This window comes from Rhinoderma darwinii, chromosome 1 (genome assembly GCF_050947455.1).
Source record: "Rhinoderma darwinii isolate aRhiDar2 chromosome 1, aRhiDar2.hap1, whole genome shotgun sequence".
NCBI classification, from domain to species: Eukaryota; Metazoa; Chordata; class Amphibia; order Anura; family Rhinodermatidae; genus Rhinoderma; species Rhinoderma darwinii.
In genome coordinates, this window is record NC_134687.1 from 127658684 (window position 1) to 127675223 (window position 16540).

General features: G+C 42.0%; 1 protein-coding gene across 2 annotated transcripts in view; it reads left to right on the plus strand.

Annotated features, from left to right (window-relative positions):
• LRBA (LPS responsive beige-like anchor protein) overlaps positions 1–16540 on the plus strand; it is a 641245-nt gene that overhangs the window by 611975 nt on the left and 12730 nt on the right. For both annotated transcript variants that reach the window (XM_075860361.1, XM_075860360.1), the window contains exons 53-54: positions 10385–10486; positions 10603–10799. In XM_075860361.1, the coding sequence (XP_075716476.1) occupies positions 10385–10486; positions 10603–10799 (299 nt within the window). The remainder of the gene's footprint in view (positions 1–10384; positions 10487–10602; positions 10800–16540) is intronic.

Consider the following 16540-nt stretch of genomic DNA (forward strand, 5'->3'; position numbering starts at 1 on the left):
TGTTCTGTGCCGACGGTCATTTTTTTTACGCGCCGCCGTCAAAAGACGGCGCATAAAAAGGATGCCCGCGTCAAAGAAGTGCCTGTCACTTGGGACGTAATTGGAGCCATTTTCCAAACGCATTTTCCAAACGCCTGCACTTGTCTTTACGTCTGAAATTCCGGAGCTGTTTTTTCCTGAAAACAGCTCCGCAATTTCAGGCGTATCGGACGTGTACGTGTGAACATACCCTTACTGTTTGATGTGCTGACAACCTCTGTATCGCTGATGGTGTAAATATTGTTTTATGTTTTAGACACAGTAAAATCCACATATACATGCTTTTTGAGGATGATTGTGAACGGGTAGATGAAGGTTGTAAAGCGCCAGCCTGTGCCTGTAAACTGTGTTGGACTGTATTCCCCCCCCCCCCCCTCAATCCTTGCTCTCCTAGGATCCGTTAACGTCAGTCTTTTCTGGATAAATTTTATTCAGGCTGAGAAATGTATGAAGTCACACATTTAATTAAGAAGTTGAATTACACAGTTCTGGTTTTAATGTGACTGGATTCTACTGGAGTGTTTATGGTGATAGGTATTATTTTATTTTAGCTCAGTGTGGTGCATGATGTTTTATGGTGTGCATTTTTGGCAGCAAACACTAAGCTTTGATATAAAATGGCAAAAATGTTTCTTTTTCGCTAGATGCTCCACTAGCACATAGATTTCTATTTTGCAACTATGTGTCATACTCTTCTTGATTTACTGTTCTGCTTTCTTTTAAAATTACTCCCATCTTTCGAAGGGAAAAACACTCACTCATTTGCAGTACTTTCCCTGTGTACTTTATACTGGATGCGGTAGAATTGGTTTTGTATATTGGATCCTTGGATCATGTGACTTGTGAGCGGATAGAGCTTGCACTCATTTTGCTTCCCAGTAATACAAGTGTATTTTATAAATCTTTCTATATTTGTGTAAATTCTGTACTGTAGCAGGTTTATAACTTCCACTGATATTAAAATGCTGGGGAATATGTTGACATTATATGTGCGGTTTCCTTGTTTTGGGCCGGTTGTACTGCATTGTAAATATGACCCATTTTCCTATCACTTCATGTGTTATTCTCAGTGGAATTTTGTGTGGCCACTTTCATTTTATAGCTTGTTTGCTGAGCAGGCCTCCTCTGCCAGAAGTAGGTATTAGCACTTCTGCGTTATTCAGAGTAGGATTTAGGTACATGGACATATTTAAAATCATGGGAGGTAATGAAAACATTTTTACCCTGCCAAGAATAGGTGAAATTGTGACTGAGGCACAAAGAAGCTGAGGTAGCAGGATCAGGGATCAGCAAAATGTGAAGTTTATAATGGTTTCTTCTAAATCGCACAGAATGGCCCAAACCTGAGGGTTTTTTTAAAATTACTTTTAAAAGGGCTACGTTTTTTTTATTTTAGTGGATACAACACTTTTAAGAACAGTAAACAAATTGATAGTCTAATATACGCAAAATAATAAGTTGGCTTTCTATTGACCCTATGTGCTGCGGTTACTATATCTGGTTACCTTGCTCTTTGTAGAGGTTATTTTACATTTCTACTATAAGGTTATATTGCGTTTCTACTATGAGATTGTATTGCTTTTCTACTATGAAGTTATATTGCGTTTCTACTATGAGGTTATATTGCGTTTCTACTATGAGGTTATATTGCGTTTCTACTATGAGATTATATTGCGTTTCTACTATGCGGTTATTTTACATTTCTACTATGCGGTTATTTTACATTTCTACTATGCGGTTATTTTACATTTCTACTATGAGATTATATTACATTTCTACTATGAGGTTATGTTACATTTCTACTATGCGGTTATTTTACATTTCTACCATGAGGTTATATTACATTTCTACTATGAGGTTATATTACATTTCTACTATGAGGTTATATTGCGTTTCTACTATGAGGTTATATTGCGTTTCTACTATGAGGTTATATTACATTTCTACTATGAGGTTATTTTACGTTTCTACTATGAGGTTATATTGCGTTTCTACTATGAGGTTATATTGCGTTACTACTATGAGGTTATATTGCGTTTCTACTATGAGGTTATATTGCGTTTCTACTACGAGGTTATTTTACGTTTCTACTACGAGGTTATTTTACGTTTCTACTACGAGGTTATTTTACGTTTCTACTACGAGGTTATTTTACGTTTCTACTACGAGGTTATTTTACGTTTCTACTACGAGGTTATTTTACGTTTCTACTACGAGGTTATATTGCGTTTCCACTACGAGGTTATATTGCGTTTCCACTACGAGGTCATATTGCGTTTCCACTACGAGGTCATATTGCGTTTCCACTACGAGGTCATATTGCGTTTCCACTACGAGGTCATATTGCGTTTCCGCTACGAGGTCATATTGCGTTTCCGCTACGAGGTCATATTGCGTTTCCGCTACGAGGTCATATTGCGTTTCCGCTACGAGGTCATATTGCGTTTCCGCTACGAGGTCATATTGCGTTTCCGCTACGAGGTCATATTGCGTTTCCGCTACGAGGTCATATTGCGTTTCCGCTACGAGGTCATATTGCGTTTCCACTACGAGGTCATATTGCGTTTCCACTACGAGGTCATATTGCGTTTCTACTATGAGGTCATATTGCGTTTCTACTATGAGGTCATATTGCGTTTCTACTATGAGGTCATATTGCGTTTCTACTATGAGGTCATATTGCGTTTCTACTATGAGGCTATATTACTTTTCTACTATGAGGCTATATTACTTTTCTACTATGAGGTTATATTACGTTTCTACTATGAGGCTATTTTACGTTTCTACTATGGATGCAATGGGTTTGTTCATATTTACCATTGAGGCTAGCCCTTGTGTTCCTTGTACATGATTCGGGTTCAAACTCTATCTAGTCACAGATAGTCGTACTGAGTATCAGATTTGACTTTTGCATAATGCATTTCGTATGTTAAATGCTCCTTATCAAAAATAAGGTTGATCAGTTAAATTGTAAAGTACTGCATAATATGTTGGCGCTATATAAATAAATATTATTATTATTATTATTATTATTATTATTATTAATAATGCGGTTGCATGTTTTTTTTTAACTTGCTGTATTAAATAAAGATTGACTTTTTCATAAGATATTAACTTAGGTTTTCAAAGTTTGGTTGAACGGTATTTATACTGTATAAAGATAATATATTTTAAATTGCATTTATGAAGTATTGATTTGCTGTGGGCAAGGCTTGATAGATGCTATCTACTGTAAGGCCCTGTTCACACAGAGTTTTTTTCAGGCAGAAAAAAACTGGCTCAATATTCCTTCAGGAATTTTCAGGCAGATTTGAAACTGCCTTCACTTATTTTTCCACGGCAATTGAAGCTAATGCAATGACTGCGGGCAAGAAAAGTGTGCGAAAAACGTTCAGAAATTTACGCTGCCGTTTTTCTGCCTCCCGTTGATTTGAGGTCAGAGTCGGAAACCGCAGCAATACAGGGCAGGCCGCTTTCTTTCTAAAAGCCGCCCTGGAAAAAAAAACCGCTTCTGCCTGCCATTGGAGGTTTCCGTGTCAAAATGAGCCCCAAAAAACTTTGTGTGAATTGACCTTAAGGCACCCTACTTGGTAGTATTTGTTTATATAAACATAAATATTGAAATATCCTAACAGAACAAGTGTTTTTTGAAAGAAAGTGATGGACAGAACGAAATGTTTTTTTTTGCCCGAACCAACTTATCAGTCAGACTTTTTGCGAATGCAGGTGGCACCATTAAAGGAGTCCAACTTCTCTGACCACTGATCAGCTGTTATGGCCGTGCCATGCCACTGGCTTCATCGGCGATGTATCATTATATGGGGAATATTCAAATAAATGATCTTCCAAGTAATGCATAGACAGGCTGGATCTGCGAGAACCTCTTTTACAGAGCGATCTCTGTTCTGGCTCGTAGAGGAGGGCATGAGTGGCCGGAGGAATATGTGATGTTGAATAGGAATAAAGTAACTCTTGAAAATAAGGTATTAAGAATAAATATTGTAGAAATACCATAATTTAGTGCATGCTTTTTTCTGGACACAAGATGCATTTTTTTATTCTTTGCACTTCTCCAATCCTTTGCCCATTCCTAATTTTTACAAAACAAAAACATAAATTTCAGTTGAAGAAATATACTTATTGAAGCTAGAAAATGGATATTTAAACACATCGTCTTTAGCTGTAGCTTTTGTAGTATAGATATTATACATATAGAAAAAAGCAGAGGATTGGAGCAGCACTGTGAACAAATGCCTGACTAGGCTGGTGCAAAGCTTCAAAAATAAAGGAGTGACCTCTCCTTATGTGTTAGGGTATGTGCACACGTAGTGACCAAAAACGTCTGAAAATACAGAGCTGTTTTCAAGGGAAAACAGCCCCTGATTTTCAGACGTTTTTTGATTAACTCGCGTTTTTTGCGGCGTTTTCTCTGCGTTTTTTACGTCCGTTTTTGGAGCTGTTTTCATTGGAGTCTATGAGAAAACTGCTCCAAAAACGTCCAAAGAAGTGTCCTGCACTTCTTTGACGAGGCAGTCATTTTACGCGTCGTCGTTTGACAGCTGTCAAATGACGACGTGTAAATTACAGGTCGTCTGCACAGTACGTCGGCAAACCCATTCAAATGAATGGGCAGCTGTTTGCCGACGTATTGGAGCCGTATTTTCAGGCGTAAATCGAGGCATAATACGCCTCGTTTACGTCTGAAAATAGGTTGTGTGAACCCAGCCTCAGATATCCAAAAAAGAGAACGTGAAGCAGCACTCAAAGTACTTGAAAATGCCTTCATAGAGGAGGTGAAACGTTGTGGTTCCATGTTGGATGAATAAATTCACTTTATTTGAGTGCGGCTTCACGTTCTCTTTTTTGGATATTATACATATGATTGACCTTCTGTTCGTGTTTTTTTTCTCCATGCGCCTGTAATATGCACTTTCTGGAATCGTTTTTTGATATTTTTCAACCTTCTCCATTTTTCACATGTTAATCACTTACATCGGCACCAAGCCAGAACAATAGATGCTCTTCCTTAGTCTAATGACTAAAAAGCAGTGATGCTACACATTTAAATATTAGTTTTTAAAAAAAAAAAAAGTAATTTGTTACTCTAGAGGAAATGGAGTAACACGTGACTGCAGGGTCACACTACACACAGGGTTTGTTTTTAGTCTGTAACCATTGAGACATATAGGTCAGTATAGGAGCTGTAGACACAAAATGTTAGAATTTTTAAAAATCCGGACTACTTGCAAAGCTGCTTAATTTTTTATTTTAGGTGCATCACCGTAATACAAAAAGAAACTAACTGCAGAAACGCACTTAGGCCGAGCTCACATACTGCGGTTTTTCCACAACGTATTTCGCTGCAGGAAATCCTCAGCATAATACAGTAGCAGCAAAGGATAAGAAAAAATTGACCTGCAGTAAATAGCAGATGTTGCATTTTATGAGGTGGAAAAGCTGCGATTCCGCCGCAGAAAACGCAAAAATATTATACTTATCCAGAATTCTGTGCTTCTTCGTCCAGGCCGGCCTCCTAGGTTGAGGTTTTGCTGCAGCGGTCATATGGGATAAAACCTCATCCAAAGAGGCCGGTCTGCAGGACATCAGAGGTTAAGTATGTGTTTCTTGGGGGGTTTTACGTGCAGTTTATCGCAGCGCACGAAAAACATTTTGGTTAGATTTTTCGGCTGGAATTCCATGCGGCCGTCGGTGGATATGCGGTGTACCTTTTATGCAGCGTATCCGCCCTCTGTGAGCCTTACAGTGAAATTAACATAGTACTAAACTAAACATTTGCCTTCAAACGGGGATGTCATTTTTTAGGCTTTTTCTTCTCAGTATGATGTATTTAATTGACAGGTCTGTGGTTCACATAACTCATCTTTATTTACATCTTTTGGTAAATCATGTCTGATTTATGATGTTGGTTATTTTTTGCTATGCCTCGTTCCCTTTCAATCTGTTAAGTTGTACACTTCGATCGCCCTGAGTATTTAAAACCTTCTGCTTACGAATGACAAACACCTAGTTTTTTGTTTTAATTTTTTTAAAGCTGATAGTCTGCATTTTTGCTTTTTTTTTTTTTGTGTGTGCTAGAGAGATGTCTTGTTCAATTACACTGTCACACATTCGTAGTAAGGTCACGATAAAGAACCTCTTGATCTTGTTCAAACTACTCACATGCCAATGGTATAATTTTTTTTTTTTAAAAAAGGCCCCCACCCCTCCCCGCTTTCCTCTTGCAGGTTTTGCTACATGAAAAGAAAAACCCCATGTGCAAAGCATTATTGGAGTTCTAAGCTGTCTGTCTGTGGCGACTGTGTTACCTCTCTCTCTCTTTCATTATGTTTCCCTCCCTCCAAACTCTCAAAAGCAAGTACTTCTAGCTACAAAAAATAACCATAAACCTCATTTACAACAATTACATAATTTCTTTGAGAAAATAAAATGGGTTATTAGTACAAATAAATTGAAAACACGTCTTTGTAATTGATTCTGTCCTCATTTTTCAGATTGTTTAAAAAATGAATGCAGATTTTATATTATTTAAAAAGAAGCAAGAAACAAATCTCAGTGAATAGGTGATACCAATGAGAAAAAGGCAACTGACGCTATATTAATATTAGTGAAAAAAAAAAGAAAGTTTAGCTCACCGGACATCCAGGCATGTCTACAAGGCTCATCCAAATAGTTTACAAAATAGATACCTGTGCAAGAATTCCTCTCCAACACAAAGTATTTCTTCTTGGCGATCCAAGAGCAAATGACACAACACAACTGTTAGCTTGCACGTTTTTGACTCACTGATCATTAGTTGAAGATATATTTCTATTGTTACCTTTTTTTATTGAGAATATGCAGGCTATACCCTTTCAGAGTAAATATGCTGAAAAATGGTATATTTTTGCAGTGACGTCCATCACATTCTGGGGCGAATCAATCTCTGTGGGGACCTAAAGGATCCAGCTAAAATCTATCACCTCTAAGTTCATAACCAGTGCCCGCCAGGCAGGGTCAGCCTTAGGGGTGTGCGACCTGTGCCTTTGCACAGGGCGCATCGCTCCAGCAGGTGAAAGGGGGCGCTTCGCAGGCTCCCTTCCCCTGCTTGTTTCAGAAGCACCTGGGACCGACAACTCCGTAGTCGCCTTTCCGCCCAGGCGCTACTTTACTCAGGGGTGAAGCTACCACTATAGCAGCCATAGCAGTGACACCGGGCATGAGGGCGCCTGCGCCGGGCCCCTCCCATGGGCGGCGGCGCCACTAGCAGCCGCTGCGGCTGCTACAGTGGTAGTGTCCGGTCCGTATATCAGGGTAGCTCCCTTCTTCCTGTTATTTCACACCGAATAACCACCTCTGTAAATTGAAAGCTGAAGGCATGCCTGGAAAGAAGTAAACCAGCCAAAGATGTTGGTACACAGCTTTCCCTAGATCAGACAGGAGAACTGCCCTTTATTCAGAACAAAGAAACACACACAGAAAAGACACATGCCCCTCCCTAGAGATGTGGGACTTGCTTAAGTCCCATTGGCTCCTCAGCTGTAAGTTCTCCTGTACATTCTTCTGCACACTCCTCTTTGCATTCCAGGGGGCGGTGTCTTCCATAGGTGTGTCCGACATGAACAAAGAACTTATTATATATCAGTATATTACACAAAGAACTGAAATGTATATACATATATGCGAGGATAATATTTTTCAAACAATATACATGGTAATGATCCCTGACAGTAGCGACAGCACTGTAGCAGAGCAGGGAGGTATCTCCCTGCTCTGCTATCTACTAGCACCACTGTAGCTCCCTGAAGGAGCAGAATCCCCAGGTGGCCGGGGATTCCGCCCCTGAAGCTCTCTGCTTGATTTCTCTGTCCATATATGGACCGTGACATCAGGGGAAACTCCTGAAGCTGAATCCCCGTCCACCGCGTTGCAGACGCTGTGACTGGGGATTCCACGACAGGAGAAGCCAATGACTTCTCTGTCCATAAATGGACACAGACGTCCGGAGCTTCTCCTGGTGTGGAATTCCCGGTCACAGCGTCGGCAACGCTGTCTGTGGACGGGGATTCCGCTTCAGGAATTTCCCCTGATGTCACTGTCCATATATGGACAGAGGAATCCCTGGCCACATGGGGATTCTGCTCCTTCAGGGAGCTACAGTGGTGCTATTTACAGGAAGGGGGGTGTTGCTATCTACAAGTGGGCTGTGTGGCACTACCTAGAAGGGGGCTGTGGGCTGCGTGGCACCACCTATAGGGGGCTGTGGGCTGCATGGCACTACCAACAAGGGGGCTGTGTGGCACTATCTACAGAGGAGCTGTGGGCTATGTTGCACTACCTACAAGGGGACTGTGTGGCACTACCTACCAGGGGGCCGTGTGGCGCTACCTACCAGGGGGCCGTGTGGCGCTACCTACCAGGGGGCCGTGTGGCGCTACCTACCAGGGGGCCGTGTGGCGCTACCTACCAGGGGGCCGTGTGGCGCTCCCTACCAGGGGGCCGTGTGGCGCTCCCTACCAGGGAGCCGTGTGGCGCTCCCTACCAGGGAGCCGTGTGGCGCTCCCTACCAGGGGCCGTGTGGCGCTCCCTACCAGGGGGCCGTGTGGCGCTCCCTACCAAGGGGGCGTGTGGCGCAAAAAAAAAAAGTTAATTACAAAATTTGCTTCAGGAATTTTGAGACAGATTTTTTTTTGCCTTACAAAAAACGCTGTGTGAACATACCGTACGAGTGTAGTGCTTTTTTTTTTAGCCATTTTCTTTCTCGAAACTATTTTTGGTAGGGGTGTCCTGAGGACATTTTATTTTTCCAGTGCTGCCTCGAGTCCGTAACGGTTGGGGGCCGAAATACTGTGTGGGGGCCACTAAGCGAACATTATACTGTGTAGGGATACTACAGGGGGCATAATAATGTGGGCACAATTAGAGGACAAAATACTGTGTCCTCGAAGGGGTTGTAATATATTATATTATTATACTGTACAGTATACTGTAATTTTTTTTATGGGGCATTTTTTTTAATGTTGGCGGTGGGGCGCCGAAAGATCATTTTGCACGGGGTGCCGTCAATCCTAAGGCTGGCCCTGCCGCCAGCAACCAGGAGTTCATAACTTAGATCTGATAGTCATCGAGAGACACGAAGGACTCGCTTACAGCTGAGCCGTCAGTTCAGCTGAAGTGAAGGATGTGTCTCAGACAGACCGATACAGCTTCTATGTATACAGGATACTTAGAAGCTGTAGCTAATAAAAAAGTTAAATATAAAAAAATAAAGTGATTTTGAAAGTTGCTAAAAAAGACTAAATACATTTAATTAATTATTAATAAAAATGCTACAAATGTGTACATAGCCTTTAAAACAAAACATGAGGGTGGCTCAATTATATTATTTTTTAGAGTTCTACTGCCACAATACTTTTTCTGATAATAGTGCCATACTATGCCTAAATAATGTGCCATTACCATGCCAAATAACAGTACCATGTAGTGCCAACATAATACTTGGCTATAGTTGGACCTCACTTGGAATACTGTATTCAGTCTTTGGAGATATCACCATATCTGGATACAATGAGAAGTGGGTAGGACTGAAAATTTTAAGTAAGAGACGGATAATCTAACGTATATGAGGGAATCCCAACTGTCCAAGCATCGTGGAGACAAGATTCAGGCATGTTAGATTTCAATATACCAAGTCATTCACTACTTATGGAGATAAGTGGTGTTGGAGGTACCTGGCAGCTGCTTGCCCCTCTATCCATATTAAAATAAGCAAAGGCAAAGGGTTGAGTCCAGCGATGGAGAGGATAAAATGGAAGCTTGTTCCAAGTTTACTAGGTATCGATATTAAAAAGGTCCAATGAGTTGGACCGTTTTCAACTCCTGTCTGCACACTAGGACTCCAACTCATTGGACCTTTTTAATATCGATACCTAGTAAACTTGGAACAAGCTTCCATTTTATCCTCTCCATCGCTGGACTCAACCCTTTGCCTGTCTGTACCCATCGTGCGCCGACACGAGAGCCCGTGCGATGACTACGACACACACGTCAAGTGTCAGGTGAGCTGGAGGATCTCTTCCACATATCTTCTGCATATTAAAATAAACATACCTACTCAGATGTGCCGAACATTCATGTTTGTGGGGGAGTCGGGGTTGATAGCGGTCTCATGCCTATTGTAAGAAAAAGGTATTGAGTACAATGCATAGTCTGCCTAGTTTTTTGTGTTACCACAATACTTTTTATAATCCATATAATTAAAAATAAAAAAAAGTGAAAAGTAAGGTGTATGATTCTCAGTAATTTACCCTTTTTAATCATGTTTGTGCTTTTTTTTTTTTGTGTGTAGATGAGTTTGCTACTCCTCGGGCAATTCTGACTGGCCATGATTGTGAGATCACCTGTGCAGCTGTTTGTGCAGAACTTGGCTTGGTGATAAGTGGCTCCAAAGGTAAGGATTTGTCGTTGCACTAATTTCCATTCGATTTTTGGATAGGACGATTACATATATTTTTTATATAAATTTCAGAAAGTTATGATAGTGTTTTCTCATTTTATGTATTTTAGAAGGTCCTTGTCTGATACATTCTATGAATGGAGATCTTTTGAGGACACTGGAGGCCCCAGAAAACTGCCTTCGGCCCAAACTTGTCCAGGTCTCAAGAGAAGGACACTGTGTTATATACTATGATAAAGGACTTTTCTGTGTATTCAGTGTGAATGGGAAACTCCAGGCCACAAAGGAAATTGATGACAATACAAGGGTAAGATCATTTTGTGGTCCTTTAGAAAAAAAAATTATAAATCCCCTTTAATAACGTTGTGCAGTTGATATTTTTTGGGTTATTATGGTTATCCTCTAGACCATAGGCCCTGGGCTGTTCCCCAATTGGGCTCCCCTTTTCCACCGCTGCCTTGCAATGCCGTGTCTATAGTTAACACCACATTTCTGTGTGAGTATTGAGAAATGAGTGTTACGATTCCCCTTGTCAAAGGGCTGTGTCCCTACATACTGACAGTCTCCAAACATAGCTGACAATATCCACGCTGTGTATGGACACATCCTCCTGACAAGGGGTATAGTAACACCCATTTGTCTATTAGTTCTCGCCTACAGTTTTTTTTGTGGAATACAAGGATTTCCTATAACAGACAAGTCAGGAGAGGTGACAGATTATCTATAAATCCAATGACTCACAGGGACATCTTCTCTCATGGGAGTCGTTCTCTTTTCTTTTCTTCTCCATCGGACACAAACCGTTATAGCAACTTCTGATAACTGAAGAGTTTCCTGCCGGGACCTCTTTGCTCCTTGCATCTGCAGCCATTTCAAGCCTCTATAGCAACCCAAAAACCCGCCTAAACCAAACCCCCTAAATTGTTCCATACTCCAGACCAGATCCCTAAGTTATTCCAGACTGAAGACCAGACTCCCTAAATTTTTTCAGCCCGCAGACCAGACCCCTAAGCAAATTCAGACCTAAGGCACATACGTTAATGCAGACACCAGACCCCTTAAGCTAATACAGACACCACACCAGACCAGACCCCTTATACTTACATAGCAACTCACACTCTTTTCTATGGAGTCTTGCTGCTCTACTCTCTTTTTTAAGGACCTGCCTACATGGTCATGTGACCCTATGTCTACGGGTCACACATATACCTTTGTCACGGCTGTGGGGTATTTGGACCCACTAGGCTGCGCCAATGTAGCGGAGTAGCAGCTGGCCAAACAATAGTCAACGATGGTCTCTAGAACAAGAGTACATGGATAGAAGACTTGACAGACACTTGGCGTGGGACTCTTGGCACAGATGATACTTGGCACAGATGACACGCTCTACTCAGACACTAGACTTCGCACTGGAACAAACACAATTGTTGGATGAAGGATACGGGAACACGGGATACAGGATATAACTATGGGAACATTTGCAATAACTAACATGGGCAGACACAACAACACTCAGGCAAGGAGGGAAAGGGATGAGTCCTTTTTAACCCCTTCCCAACTTCCGCCGTATATATACGGCGCACGCCGGGTGGGGGAATATAGAGCGGGCTCACGGGCTGAGTCCGCTCCATAGAGCGAGTGTGTCGGCTGTGTGTTACAGCCGGCACTTCCGGGTTACGAGCGGGATCGCGCTTTAGCGCGATCCCGCTTGTTTAACCCGTTAAATGCTGCGTTCAATAGAGATCGCGGCATTTATATTACTAAAAACAGGGGGGTGACCCCCTGTAACGTCTCAACGGCCCCCCCACGGCGAGATCGGGAGGAGCCGTTGGTTCACACGGCTGCCTGGGGGTCTGACGAAGTCCCCCAGGTCCGCCATCTTGGTACTCCTATGAAGCTCTGCCTCCGGCAGGGCTTCATAGGAGACTGTCAGAATCACGATATACTGCAATACATTAGTATTGCAGTATATCGTGCAAGCGATCTAACGATCGCTGGTTGAAGTCCCCTAGGGGGACTAATAAAAAATGTAAAAATTAGTTAAATAAAGTTGTTTTTTTTGTGTAAAAAATAAATAAATTAAAAGTTCAAAAAACCCCCATTTTCCCCCTAGAGCATAGTAAAAAATTAAATAAATAAACATAATTGGTATCGCCGCGTCCGTAAAAGTCTGAACTATCACAATATATAATTATTTAACCCGCACGGTGAACGCCGTAAAAAAAAATAATTGTAAACGCCAGAATCTCTATTTTTTGGTCACCTAATCTCCCACAAAAAATGAAATAAAAAGTGATCAAATCGTCGCATTTACACCAAAATGGTATTATTAAAAACTACAGCTTATCCCGCAAAAAAATAAGCCCTTATACAACTTAATCGACGGAAAAATAAAAAAGTTACGGCTCTCGGAATTTGGCGAAACAAAATAAATTTTATTTTTTACACTTAGGTTTTTACTTGTAAAAGTAGTAAAATACAGAAAAAAACGACACATATTTGGTATCGCCGTAATCGTATTGACCCATAGAATAAAATTAACATGTTTTAATTGTACAGTGAATTCCGTAAAAATGTCGCGCAAAAAACCATGGTGGAATCGCTGTTTTTTTTCATTTTCTACCCCACAAATAATTTTTTGCCCGTTTCCTAGTACATTATATGGCAAAATAAATGGTGCTACGAAAAACTACAACTTGTCCCGCAAAAATCAAGCCCTCATAGTACTATATCGACGGAAAAATAAAGGCGTTATGGCCTTTGGAAGGTGGGGAGTGAAAAACGAAAATGAAAATCTGAAAAAGGGCTGCGGCGTGAAAGGGTTAAAGTCGAGGGTGCATAGGGATTTGTTCTTTCTGTAGATCACCTCACCCAGCTCTATGTCTAGCAGAGAAAGCTGAACATGGGCACTGCTCCCTATCTATTCATGCAGTTTGCCAACTGGCTCTTATGTTTAGGATGCACAACTCTGTTCACCTGCAATTTGTATACTAAGCATTCTAAGCTAATACACCACGGGAAATGTAATCTTTATTGTTAGGAGAGCGATCATGTGTTCTTACACCATATGTGTATGTATGTGATATATACTCCTCAACTTTGAAATTGAAACACCAAGAAGGGCAAGCCCTAAGGTTATTCAAATAGAGGAAGTAGCAGGTGTCGTTAAGATCTGCAAATTATCAATTTTTCAAGCACCTAGCTCCAATATGTGGCATGTGGGAGGGACATAAAATCCAGATTGAAAGCAAAGTTTTCTTAGCCACATGAAACTTCAAAAGTCAGATCAAGTGGTTTGGGATGATTGTGCGATGTCTCCTGTTCGTCGAAGAGCCATTTATCGCCACTTGTCACAAACTGAGAGGGACAGAATCCTTGAACTGAGAGACCTTGGTTTATCACTCCGGCAGATCACTACGCGCCTAGGCTGAGATTGCAGCACTGTTCAACGTTGCGTGCCGGAGGTTGGGAGAACAACAATGAACGGGAAAGACCGCAAAAGGTGTGCAGATGCACAGGCGGATCATCTGATTGGAAGAATGGCGTGTTGTGATCCATTGTGTACTGCAAGTGAAATTGGACGTCATCCTAAACCTGCGGCAGCAACCAGTGTCGATACAAATCATCAGAAGGTGTTTGCATGACATTGGGCTACAAGCCAGACGTCCAGCTACATGTGTTCCATTGACCACACGCCACCACTCTCAAAGACTATCATGGTGCACAACAAGACTGCAATGGAGGCTGGAAGGTCGATCTTCTTCAGCGATGAGTCCCTCTTTTGTCTCAAACCAATGATAGCCGGAGATTGGTCTGGAGACCACGTGGGCAACGTTATGAAGAGGCCTTCACAAGGGAGCGTCACACCAGTCCTACTCCTGGGATTATGGTTTGTGGAGGGATAATGTACGGTAGCCAGACACCTCTAGTCTTCATTTCAGGTACACTAAGGGTATGTTCACATGCTTAACAAAAAATACGCCCGAATTACGTCTGAAACTACTGCGTGTGAACGTACCCTAACAACTCGAAGTGAAATTGATTTGGTCGTGGAACCAGCAGTACGGACATTTTTTCAAAGTATCCCAGAAGCCGTTTTTCAACAGGACAACACCAGACCACATGTTGCTCGTGCTACTATAAGCAGCCTACGTGGCCTGAACGTGCTACCATGGCCTGTAGCGCAACCGGATTTTTCTCCTATCGAGCACATCTGGGAAGTCATCGGTCGACAATTGCAATGGGAGCTGCCAGCAGCCAATCTTGACTATTTGCGTGTCCAAGTGCATTCAGCGTGCCATAATATTTCTCAGGCAACCATTGCGGACCTCATTGATAGCATGCCAAGGCGTGTAAGTGCGTGTATTTCTGCACGTGGCGCTCATACTGTATACTGAATAAATCAAGATATTTGGAATAATTTTGCTACGGAAGGCACGGTTCTTCTTTTTGTACCACGGAAGAAAGTGGTCAGTCATAAACTCTAAGTACTTTGCAGAGGTCATTTTCACACCGTCAGGGGCCCTAAAGGGGCCTACCAGCTCTCTCCCCATGATACCAGCCCAAAACATGACTCTGCCACCTCCTTGCTGATGTCGCATCCTTGTTGGGACGTGGTGGCCATTCACCAACCATCCACTACTCCATCCATCTGGACCATCCAGGGTTGCACGGCACTCATCAGTAAACAACACGGTTTGAAGATTAGTCTTCATGTATTTCTGAGCCCACTGCAACCGTTTCTGCTTGTGAGCATTGCTTAGGGGTGGCCGAATAATGGCTTTCTGCACACTTGCAAACCTCTGGAGGATCCTACACCTTGAGGTTCGCGGGACTCCAGAGGCACCAGCGGCTTCAAATACCTGTTTGCTGCTTTGCAATGGAATTTTAGCAGCTGCTCTCCTAATCCTATTATGCCTTTATATGAACGAACCCGTTTGTGCTCTGAATCAGCCACAAATCTTTTCACAGTACGATGATCACGCCTAAGTTTTCTTGAAATATCCAATGTTTTCATACCTTGTCCAAGCTATTGCACTATTTAACGATTTTCGGCAGCAGAGAGATCCCTTTTCTTTCCCATATTGCTTGAAACCTGTGGCCTGCTTAAAGGGAATGTGTTGCTAGCAAAAAAATGTATTTTTTTTTTTAGTTAAACAATTAGTGTGTGGGTGATTAAACATTGTTCTAATTTTTTTTATTTTTTTCACGAGTCAGGAAATATTATAAATTAGATTCTAATTTATAATATTTCCCAGTGCTGGTCACTAGATGGAGCAATTCCCAAAATTGCAGCATTGCATGTGGTAAAGCAACCACATTGCTTTATGCTGCAAAATTGGGAAAAACTCACTCGCTCTAGTGAGCTCTCAGAATCCCCCCCTCCTTTATCCTGGCTAGTGCCGGGAGAAACGAGGGGATTGAACGGTCAAACCTCCTACACTGTGTGTCGCCATTTTTTGAGCTAACACACAGTGTAGTAGGTTTACATACAGTAGTAAACACACACTGAAACACGAACATACATAGAAATCACTTATCTGCTCCAGTCGCCGCCGCTCCCTCTGGTCCGTCCGCTCCATCTGCTGCCGCTGCTCCATGTGCACAAGTCCGGAAGCCGCGACCGGAAGTAGTAATCTTACTGTCCGGCCGCGACTTCCGGTCCACAGGAAAATGGCGCCGGACGGCGCACAGTTCAACTTGGACTGTGTGGGAGCGGCGCATGCGCCGTTCCCACACAGACGGCATACACCATAGTGGATGGAACGGGCCCCGTACGCATTCACTATGGGACTGGAGCTGCCGTACTTCATGTCTGTATGTGTCGTTAATCGACACATACAGAAATGGAGTAAAAAATGGCAGCCCCCTTAGGGAAGAAAAAGTGTAAAAATAAAAAAAAGTAAAACACAAACGCACAAATAAATATAAAAGTTTTTTATAAAAGACTAAAATCAAACTGATGTTAAAAAAAAAAATTTCGGGACATTATTCCTTTAAGTAGTTTTCCTTTGATTGGGCACACCTGGCAAACTAATCATCACAGGT